Source organism: Uranotaenia lowii, chromosome 1 (assembly GCF_029784155.1).
Source record: "Uranotaenia lowii strain MFRU-FL chromosome 1, ASM2978415v1, whole genome shotgun sequence".
Classification (NCBI taxonomy): domain Eukaryota; kingdom Metazoa; phylum Arthropoda; class Insecta; order Diptera; family Culicidae; genus Uranotaenia; species Uranotaenia lowii.
Genome location: NC_073691.1, coordinates 94,781,065 through 94,793,254, shown reverse-complemented (window position 1 = coordinate 94,793,254; position 12,190 = coordinate 94,781,065). Strand labels below are relative to the sequence as shown.

General features: G+C 33.4%; 1 protein-coding gene across 2 annotated transcripts in view; it reads right to left on the bottom strand.

The window, feature by feature from the left end:
* The window catches only part of LOC129740383 (protein singed), a 111,244-nt gene that overhangs the window by 48,022 nt on the left and 51,032 nt on the right, over window positions 1-12,190 (bottom strand). For both annotated transcript variants that reach the window (XM_055732041.1, XM_055732042.1), the window contains exon 2: window positions 3,494-3,812. In XM_055732041.1, coding sequence (XP_055588016.1) covers window positions 3,494-3,695 — 202 coding nt within the window. In that variant the 5' untranslated portion in view covers window positions 3,696-3,812. The remainder of the gene's footprint in view (window positions 1-3,493; window positions 3,813-12,190) is intronic.

Genomic DNA, 12,190 nt, shown 5'->3' with positions numbered 1-12,190 from the left:
AGAAATACTGCAATACCAATCCTTGTGTATGTTTTTAGGACTGGAGTCATTCGAAACTCGGAGCTGGTTCTTGAATAATGCCGGTTATGAAAAACGTTTAATAATAAAGCCTGGGTGATCAATTCCAGATTTTTGATCGGCATGACCCAGGATTAAAAATTTCTCTGACCTTGACAAAATGATGCTGTGATGCTGTTTTAAAAAAAATCATAGAAAAATATTGCCAAAATTCGATCAATTTAGTCATTTTACTTGAAGATTAGAAATCCACATTACTAAAATCATAAGACTTTTATAAATCAGCTTAATAAATTCTATCCCAAAGGTGTTTGAATTGTATTGAATAAATCGACGAAATCTGTGAAAAATCCTAGAATCGAGAATGCTAACTGTAATTTTGACGAAATTTGCTTAAAAATCTTGGAAATGATGGATTTTTCAATGATTTTGACATCCTTGCCCAACATCTCAATGCATGATCTTATACGAAAATTTTTCTGAATCAAAGCAATCGAAAGATTCCTTTTAATTCATCCACGGTAAATGAAAAGTTCTTATACGTTAGCGTTTCTGATTGAGAGCGAAAATTCTTAATTAAAAAGACAGTATTTTCACCGTTTGTAAGTAAAACGTTCGGGACGTCGAAGACAAATTTAAATTGTGGAAGATCTTCCCGAAAATACTCACAGAAAAAAGTAGTTTATGTTCAATAACGATTCAATGTCCAACGCTTAGGATTTCCTTGAAATACATTATCCTCACTATGAGCTATAGCTGTGATACCGCCCCAGAAAATTTTTCAACGGAAAAGATGACAAAGAGTTTCAAAGGTATGAGAAAACGTGGATTTTTGTCAAAAAATATTCCAAACTTTTTTTATTTTAAATATGAAAGGGAAGCAAATGATGTCTTTTTTTGTAAGAACGAATGTTCCGAAGAAGTGCAAATCAATTTGAAAATAAGAATGTATTAGTATAAAATGATCAAGATACACCGAGCTAGTCAATTTTGACTGGTATTGTCCGTCTTGCATAAAAAATCGATGTAAAATCTTTCCATTTTTAGATTTTATTTTGTCAAAAATTGTTTATAGGTTAAGCTCTGCTAATTTTTATTAAATTTTATTTTGAGTACGGCCCGCCGCAAAAATTTCAAATTCAAATTGGCCCTGTGGTTCAAAAAGTTGCTTGTCCTGTTTTAGAAATAGCATTTCAAGATTATGAAAATGATAATTTGTGCCATAAGGACATAACTGAAGAAAGTTAAAAAAAAAGGTTTTACTTCATGTACAAATTTTTGTGAAGTCTGCCAAACGTTATGATTTTTTCTTTAAAAATATCTTAAATTGAATTTAGTTAATATTTCTTCAAGAACTCGTTAAAAATCTATTATTTCACAGAATTGGGTCAAGTAAACAAATAAAAAAATTGTTTTACTTATTTCGCAGACGTCAAGTACGATCTTCGGGAAAGTTGATGAAAACCTTTATTTTTAATTTGTTTAATGTTTAATGTTTATTGTTAGGAGTACGTGAGCCTGTCAGTTATAAACTATAGTTCAGGTTAAGGATATATTTGTAGTGATTGTAGTGAAAGTTTTGTCAGAAAAGGGCAAAATTTTTCTCAGTACTGAATCAAAGCAATCGAAATTTTCCCTTTGATTCAACTACCGTGGTTGAATTAGAGGGAATCTTTTGATTGCTTTGATTCAGAAGAATTATTCAACCAAGTAGGCTCACAGCACATATTAGAGTTTCCTCAGTAATTTTTAACTATTTACAAAAGTTTCAGGGCCCCAAAATAAATCGAAAGTTCTCTTAATATTTTTTTGCAAATCGGAAAAAGGTGAATTTTGTGGCCTTATGTAATTTATCAAAACAATTTTGTATGTTGATTTGATTATTTTGAAGAACAAGAAACACAAACAAAAAATTGTAATGATATAAACGTTTTTTTTTCAATTAGTAATAAAGTAATTGATGAACTTGTTTAGATTCACCAGTAAAAGAAAACCAATTTAAAAAACTAGGTAGGGTTTTTGTTGCCACGATTTGAGTTTCAATACAAAAGGTTTATATTTTCAATCAGAATTGACAATAAAAAATAAGTTTCAATTTGTGATCGTCGTAGTGTCTTAGGCTCAGAATAATATAGGACTAAATACCGCCGGAGGTAAGCCAATGTTAACACTTATTTTTGAACAGCTTTTGGTTTCAACTCCAAGTGACAGAAGATAGATTTAAAATTTGTCCCGGCCTTATTGAAAAAAAAGAGAATTCATCACAATTTTAATCCAACTTTTTTGACAATTTTTTTCTCTAGACATCTTCAATAACTGTTTAAAATTTTAAATGAGAGTTTCAGTATAACGTAAATCTACATGAATAACGAACAGTTTTTTTTTTCATTTTTGACGAATTTACAAAGGAATCGTCGTTGTTGAATTTTATTGATACATTTAACACGAAAATTCAATTTGTACCTGGATTCAGAGTAAATGAACGTACAAAAGATTAACACATCAAAACTATATTTTTAATTTAATTTATTTTATTAGAGAGACTTGCTTGGTAGATTCGTCTCTAAAATTATCTTCAAAAGAAAGAGAATTTTATATCGGTTCTAGTGAAGTTTTTATTTGTGCTCTGCAGTGCTTAAAGAAAATATCATTTATCATAAGTAATTTCTTAATTTTCATGAGTCATCGCAAATCTATACTCCTAGAACTATATTAGTGTTAACTTTCGAATAAAAAAAAACACTTTGTTCTAATATAATATTGTGAAACCTTATCGAAACTGCAAAAAAATAATTAATGTACATATGCTGTACTTATGGGAATATCGAAAAATAAGGAAAAAATTTAATTCGTATATTTTTCTCGGTTGAGATACGCATACACTGTAGGTCGATAATGATCTGTTATTACAACGAATCGCAAGATTTATGATACTGACTCTATCTTAAAACAGTGACAAATTGGAGCATTTTTTTCATCGATCAACTAAATTGCACGACTTCATAACTTTTATAGCACTCCAACATAAAAGAATAACGCAATTATAGAGTGTCGCTGATTGTATAGTGAAAGGCATGGATTGATTCGGAATGCCTTCATTGCCCACGTCCATAAAAATAGCTCTACCTAAACAGCTGGCAATAAAGAGTTACCCTCCCGATGTTATGTAATAATTTCCGATCATCAATAGCTAATAACATCCCGAAGCCGCCTATATTCACAACGGACCTTCCTTATGAGTCGGATGATGCAACGGTCAGCATCAGCAGTCAAGTCTACGAACCACCTAGATACCCTCTCGATTTGTAATGATTGATGGCACCAATTTCAATTGTATACCGCAGAGTTCACCGTAGGAATCTGCCTGACCAGCAGCTCAAATAAATCAGAGAAGCTTATTTGGGCCGTAAAGAAGATAAACCTAATCACCTACAGAGATCACTTTAGCAAGACAAAAGTTTCATTTTTCACTTACTTTCTCCGGTGTTGGATGGTTCCAGAGTCCACAGCTGCTTCTTCTTGAGGCTCGCTCCGTTGGCGTTCAGTTTGTAACCGAAAGTTTCAGCTGTCATGTACTTGTACTGGCCATTGATGAGACCTATGGTCCACCAACCTTTCTGCTGATTCTGCGACAGGATATCTCCATTACTGTGAATTTCGTAGCCTGAGCCATTCATGCTTGTGCCGTTTTTACCACTAATGATTCAGAGTGCACTGTTCCAACTGCACTGCTTCCGTTTTTTCTTGCTTCTTCTGTGCTGCTGCTGCTGGGCTGCTCCAGAAATTCCAAAGATCTGCAACAAAAGTCGAGAACAACAACAATAACAAAATTAGCGATCATAAACAAGGCAAGAGAAAATAGACTTCACTACATCAATATAATTTTCGCTGTGCATACTTGGATGCGTGCAAACTTAGGATAAGAGCGATAAGAGCTACACATACATAGCAACGGATTGGAAAGCACAACCATGAGCGCCCGTGTGAATAATGAAGCCGCAAAGCGAAAACCATCCAGTCGGCCTTGCTCTGCTGAAGTCTGAGGCCAGGTTCAAAAACAATCCCACTACAAGCCGAACAGTGGGTAAGTATGCGCACTCGGTAGTAAGTAGGAGGTAATGGCTGCCTCATTATGGATTGTAATTGGAAAATTCATAGACTTTTTCGACGCAGCCACACCGGCCGTTACTTTCTTCATCGGGCGGCATCGGGGCGTCTGCGCCAAGATTAGTCGTCCACGTGATCGTTATGTATTATGTTCCGATCGTTTTATGGCATTTAACAATAATTCGATCAGTGTTTAGTGGCTATTGAAAGCTGCTGTTGTTGTTGTTGTTGATGTGGTTTAGGTTGATGTTAGCTGTACTGTCTGGAATTATTTAATCTTGTTACTCATTTTGGGTTTGAAGTGTATTGCATTGATTTTCACCAAACTCAAGTTGTTCACGAGATTAGATACGCATAACTGAGCACTTGGAAATTTATTTTGTTTTTGTTCTTTTCAAAACAATAGGCTAATTTTGATTGATCTTACACCCCCGTTAAAACATATGAACTTTCACTTAAGGAACACAAAATTTCGTTCGTGGCGTAGAGGAAAGCGTTCAAATCTTCTAAATCAACGGTCACGCGATTAAACCCCTAGAATTTTCAAAATTTTCTACTCCGTGGGAATGCTAAAAAAACCAAAAAGGGGATATGAAAAGCCGTTATGGTAAGAAAATATAATATGCAGTCGAATTTTTCAGCGACCAATAAGCGCTTCAGAAGCGTAGGACTTCTAATGGCAATCAATTTTTTTTCTTTCACCATTTATTTCACCATTTAACGTATGAGCCGTTTCAAATATAGAGTTTAAAAAAAATCATACAGTGGTAGTTAGGACTAGTTTCTAATATTAGCAGTCGGGCAGATAGAAAGTATTATTAATATGTCAGTCGAACCAAACAGTCGATTAATAAACTCCTATTCAAGTTCACATTCAAGGAGTGTTGAATTCTTTACCATACCGAAGATTGTGAAATTATCACATTGGCGACGAACCCCGTCCGTGTGCATCAGACAAAATACGAAATTTTCGCTGTAGGTGAGAAACGTCTTTTAGAATTTACTTTTTGAGTTATTATCCTAATCTAGTAGTCACCGTGAGTGACAAATCGTATGCCGTGTCACATCGGTTTCGGGAATAAGGTGACAAGACTCACGCGACTCCGACTCGACTCGACTATCGTCACCTCACGCGCGGCGCAGAATAAGGGGGAATTATTTTGAGTAAGTGAATTATTATTTTGTTTAACTTCATTTTGGTTGCTATTGACGTGAATTGTTGGAAATCTTAAAAGGAAATGATAATATAAAACAAATCTCAAAAGAGATAAAAACCATAAAATCTCAAAGGTAGGGTTGCCATCCGTCCCGCAAAAGCGGGACATGTCCCGCTTTACCGCTTTTTTCTCAAAATGTCCAGTTTTCTTTCTTGAAAATCTTTTATAAAACTCACTAACTTACACTAGGAAAAATCAAACTTTAGTCTCAATTCGAGTTCATTGGATCAATACAGAAAAGCTTTCAAAAACTTGTTTTGTCAAAATAGTCAGCATTTTTTATATTTCATATGAAACAATACTGAATAATTCTAATGTTCTCAGCATTACAGAAAGATTCTGATTTAGTTAACCGTTTTGGAGAACGTTTAACCAATGCAATCTAAATAGCTTTGGTATGAAGAAAATATTGTTCAAATTGCTTCCAAATGATTAAAGATCTTAATTTTTCGCCGGAATCTTAGTTAAGCTGCCTTGTATTCTTCATCACTTTTTTAGACTCAATTGTCCAAAACATACGATGATGGAAGTTTTCATGATTTTTTTAATTTAAAAAAACAAATTTTAAACATATTTGTTATTACGCAATAGTTTTATACGCGGTATCAAATCCGGCGTTTACATGTAGAATAGACTAGTTCACTTTTCGGCTTTTTTCGCTGATCACAACACCACTTACAGGGTTTGATGCTCATTCATTTTCAAGAACTCTGGCCGAATTTGAGCTCATTTGAGTAAGTTTCCAGCGTGTGCTAGGAGTTTTATTGAAAAAAGTCCATTTTTCTGGAAAATTTTCGTAGATGTGTTCTAGCAAGCTGTTGTTAATATGAAATGATAATTTTATAGTGCTCGGTGATTGGTATGACAAGCATTCGTATGGACCTGTTTAAGATAATTGACTAAATCAAACCGAAAAAATTTAAAAATTCATAAACTACCAACTTTTACAGAAAATTTACTTACAAGTTAAGAGCTTAAAATCAGTAGTAAATAGGAAAAAAATATTTTTGATATTTACTTTTCATAAAAAGATAGCCTTATTTATAACCTTTAATTTGATGTATAACACTTAATGATCGCAACAGTACAAGCAAAGATATTCAAACATTCACATCACATTCTTTGAATCATAATGTCTCCATTCAAGTTTTAGCATCATGCAACCTGCAAAACGTGGCATCAAGAGGACTTGCTTACAACTTGATCAAAGCGCGCGCTTTTTTTAACTCCTGGCCCCGTCATGGGGTACTTGATTGAATAAAATATCCTTTCTTGTGCACAAGTTGGTGTGGAGCAAACTTGAATGGAAAATATTTTATCAAATCAAATTTGTTGCATAGATATTTGATTAACTTTGCTAGCACTCTTGCGATCATTAAGTGTTATACATCAAATTAAAGGTTATAAATAAGGCTATCTTTTTATGAAAAGTTTATATCGAAAATATTTTTTTTTTATTTACTTCTAATTTTAAGCTCTCAACTTGTAACTAAATTTTCTGTAAAAGTTGGTAGTTTATGAATTTTTAATTTTTTTCGGTTTAATTTAGTCAATTATCTTAAACAGGTCCATACGAATGCTTGTCATACCAATCACCGAGCACTATAAAATTATCATTTTATATTAACAACAGCTTGCTAGGAACACATCTACGAAAATTTTCCAGAAAAATGGACTTTTTTCAATAAAACTCCTAGCGCACGCCGGAAACTTACTCAAATGAGCTCAAATTTGGCCAGAGTACTTGAAAATTATTGAGGAACAAACCCTGTAGGTGGCGTTGCGATCAGCGAAAAAAGCCGAAAAGTGAACTAGTCTAATGTAGAACTTGTATTTTGAATATATTTTCTACTCAATAACGTATTAATTCGCGAGAAAAGTGAAAATTAATCGTGTTTATGGAATAAACCAGGGAAAAAAGAAGTCTCGTAAGAAAAAACTGAACAAAATCAATGAGCGTTGTAGAAAACCTTAGGAGAGTTTCTCAAATGTCCCGCTTTGTTCAGCAGTGTCCCGCTTTTTTATCGTGAAATGTCCCGCTTTTTTCTGAAAGTATCTGGCTAGCCTACTCAAAGGAGATCCGATGAAAGAGTCTTAGGAGACGTCTAAGTAATCTCAAAGGAGATGGAAATCGCAGCAATCTCAAATGAGATCCATTTAAAGTCTCAAAGGATATGGAAATCACAGGAATCCCAAAGGAGATCCATAAGAAATCTCAAAGGAGATAGAAATCGTTGGAATCTCAAAGGAGATCCAGTAAAAGTCTCAAAGGAGACGACTAAAATAAATCTCAAAGGAGATGGAGATCATCAAGAATCTGAAAGGAGATCTTAACGATGACCTTAGAAGAATTAATTAAAAAAAAAAGAAGAAGGAGAATTTTCATTGGGAGTAAAAAAACATCTGAAAACTGCATCTATTTTGGTCTCATCAACAACCACGTCTATAGCAACCTGTGAATTCCTTGGCAACTCATGCATCATAGTAACTGGTTGCATTTTCCTTAGCAACCTGTTATTTTATTTTCATCCTGCTAACATTATAAACAATTTTAGGTCTTGGAAGAGCATCTGCTTAACATACCGCCATTCGAATTTGAAAGTATTCCATCAACGGAATTACTTGTGCAATTAGCAAGGAGAAAAGGAAGAAATTGAAAAATATATTTCTAGTTGTTGATGGTCGCCAACTTCAACGAATCTAAATATGAGAGTCTTCCCCTCAAGAACGACGATGTGGAAAATGGGGAGACTGATGATTTCAAAGCACTCATTGATCAATTAGATGGATATTTTGCTCCTAAATAAGTGGCATGATATGCTTGAGCGTTACACATTTGGTTCCCTTATTCCTGATGCCGGTGAAACACTTGACAAATTTTTGTTACGTGCACAAACCGAAGCGAAAAAATGCCAATTTGCTTCAACAGCTGCTGAAAGTAGAGAAATTGCCGTGATAGATAAATTGGTAAGGTTAGCTCCACCTGACCCGCGTCGGAAAATTCTGGAAAAATCAACAATGAATATGGACGAATTATCAACAATCATTAACTCGCATTATCTTGTTCAACATCAAATAAAAGAACTGAACAAGAATTTTAATCTCTTTTTGGATGCTGGCAGTGTACCTTCTACCATTAACAAAATTAGTCTTTCAAACGAGAATCATAATCATCTTTATAGAAGCCGAGCTGGTTGGTCTGGTAGTCGGGTGGAGCTTCGGAACCACAACTCTTTCACGAAGTATTCACCCAATCAAATGTGTAGCAGATGCGGTACAAAGCAACATAACGAAAAAGAACCTTGTCCTGCAAATGGTTTCCGTTGTACCAACTGTGGAAAAATGGGGCATTACGTGAATCAATGTTGGTCAAGATCGAATAGAGTCGCCGATATGATCAAGCTTTTCAGCAGAAGCTTGGTTCATCAAAGAAATTCCAAGTCAATTTCGTCGATGAATCGCAAGCGTTTGTTCAGAAAACGCCTGCCGTCATAACGGAAAAGGAGTCGAATAACGATAAAGATGCTTCTTTTATTTATGCTATTGGGAAAAACCGTGATGAACTTATTTAGTGTCAAATTGGAGGAATAACTGTTGAAATGATGGTAGATTCTGATCAAAATATAACATTCTCGATGAAGTTACTTAGAAATTTCTTCAAACTCGCAATCTTGGATCGATCTTTGCGAGATCGATCTTTTGAATTCAAATTTCCGATTTTTTGGATCGATTATTTAGCCTTGGAAAATCAATTAAATCGGTTTATTTTCGATCCGATCTTTCGATCTTTTGAAGTTTTTTCTATATTTATTCCGGAGAATCTCAGAATCAGTTTCGTGCAGAATTTTCATACCTGGCACCACCCAGGAGATTGCTTTCCCTAAATGCTGCTACAATGCTTTCAATAGATTCGAGACCAACTTAGAAAAAACCTTTTCTCAATGAAATTTTGGAAACAAGTCCTGTTCTGCACGGATGCCCGGATATTATAAAAAATGGCCCGGATTTCGGTCGGTTTTATTTATTCATTTATTTGTTTTTTTTTTAAAATGGAACAAAAAACTCTTAAAAAAGTGAATGTTTGATTCTTCAAAATAAACCAAATATTTTTTTTTTCGGATGCCTTTAACATGAATTGAGCATTGCTTATCTTTCGAAAAAAAAAAAATTAAAATTATTTTTCTGCACGTTTCTTTTATGTTTTTCAGATGATTGTCTAGCATTTGCTCCGATTTGCTCGATTTTTGGAATCGAAAATTTGAAATAATTTGTCCGGTTTTTGCTACTTTTTCAGATAAATTGGCTTTAATTTCCCGGCCCGGCTACGTGTGAAAATAATTCTGGAATACTAGTTTTATATTTGTCTATACTCTTGAGCAAAACGTGATCTTTTATCGAATGCTCAAGTAATCGAAAGTTCCTAAGAATCACACATGAAGCTTACTCGGAGTTCAATGAAGCACTCATAGCTATTTACTCAGATCAAGAATAAAGTTTTTATCGAAACTTTTAAGTTTGATAGTTGTAGCTTGATACAAGGCTGTTCAGCGTTTTGAGTGAGACCACAATAAAAATTATGTATAGAAAAATAAAGCGTTTATTTTCTATCTACATTAGAATTATTATGTATCTCAAAATAATTTTTTAATATTGCCTCTTTTCCTATAATTTTACAATTTGGATACTTGAAAAATTGAACTTTACCCATTCAGATGATAGCAGGATACGTAATCGTTGTACCATTACCGGTGGCTGAACTTATGGTATTTGAAACACCAGCGTAAATAAAAATTTGTAGCCTTTCCAAAATAAGCAAATATCAAGTGAGCTAACTTGAAATGGTTGAATTAAATTCATCATTTAAGTTACAGTATTTAGACTTATTGCTTTCTAACCCACTTAAAATTTTGAATTTTTAGTATGTCGTATGGAGAAAAGCATATCTATATATTTTTTTATGTGTCCTAAACACTCAACCAAAGTCGTGAAAAGTTAAACATTCTGATGTTGAATTTTAAAACATGTGTTTCCCTCGCTTATACATTTGATTTTCACTTTTTAATTCAGCATAAAGTAGTCTCAGGCAGCAGCCCTCTTAAACAAATTTTAAAAGATCGATCTTGCAGAGATCGATCCTTTTGCTTCAATTTTTTTGGTGGATCGATTCTCTAACCATTCATCTGGATCGATCTTTTCCAGAAGATCGAACAATCCTAGCTCAGACAACATACCTGAATATTCTGTGCACCTTTAAAGCTGATATTTCTGTTGTAAACGATAAGAGAAATACTCGTTTACCGACATCGTTTTTTGTCATCAAAGATGGACAGCAAAACTAACTTGGTCGTGATTCAGCAAAACAGCTAGGAGTTTTGAGGATTGGTTTACCTAGTACCGTAATCCGGGGTAAGATTGATCACTTTTTTCAATATATTTCGATTATTTTTTCTTTTAAGGGGAATGTGGTATGTTTTATATTTTTAAAACCAGTACTGGACTCCTATGAACGTAAAACTTGGATGCAGAAATTTATTAGACTACTTTAAATTTGATTTAAAAATCGTTTTTGTCTCTGATCAGAATTTGAGAATTTGGGGTGACATTGAAATTTTACCTTAACACATTCCCCTAGGCCCTCCCACTATTTCCATTTTAATTTTTTCTTCAAAGTTAACGATTTGATAAGGTTCCTATCCATTTGTCCAATACGGGCTTACTCTTGGAAAATGTCCTTATTTTATAAATGTCAAAAATTTATCACTAAATTACTACAAAAATAGCACTATAACTGTTCATATACAAAGAAAAAAAGTTGTTCTTTCACATTAAACAACCCGTATGTTTCTAAATGCATTTTGGTATCATCAGGAGAGCTGTTTGTTTGCGAGCCTTGGAAAATTAGATATTTTAAGATTTTGAAATAAGATTTTTACTAACAGAAAAAAATTTCAAATACAAACCAAATTTTGTCTATTTGATACTCAATTTATAGGCTTTCAAACGTAGAAAACAGTTTATAAAAATTCAAACTATAGACTAAGTTATTGATGATAATGTAGAAAAATTTATTGTTGGTCAAATTTACCCCGGAGATCAAAGTTACCCCGTTTTACGGTACTCTGAAATCGAGCTCATTTCATAACGACTCAGAAAATTTTCAACATTTTTCAGCTATAAAAGGTACATGACCACTCATTATATGAACTTTAAATAAATAACAAATAAATGTAAAAACTTTGAAACGGTTGAAATTAATATGTGTTTTTTGTGATAACCTTTCAATATATTATAATTTTAAATATTTAAAGTTATCTGAAGGATATTTGGTTTTCGAGAAAACAAGAAAGCTGAATAGCAAAAGAGCTGGCAAACTTTGAACGCATTTAATTTGGCAAATAAATTGAATAAATCCGGTCTTTTTTCAACAAAATTCGGGTAACCGGACCAGACTGGACTTTACCCAAATTTGTTATCAATATCTGGGCAAACCCGGATAAAACCGTGCAATCTGGCAAGCTTATTCTAGAAGTAGAGGGTTAGTCCTGATCTTTACAGGAAGCATCCCAACAGCCCATTTCTTTATAACTTTCAATTAAGAATATGCATTTTAATTTTGGAATCACACAAGTAGTTTGTGTCAAAAATTTAAAAATCTAATTTTAAATTTTAGTTCCAATTTACATTTTTCTGTTTTAAATACTTCAAATATACATATGATGGTCATCTGAATGAAAAAAATATAGCTATTGCAAAATAGATTGCAAAATTGAATGTAAAATATTACGGATTTATAATTTCGAGTTAGAAAATTGAATAAATTCAGAGTCAAGAAGGGATAGTTAGTCTCA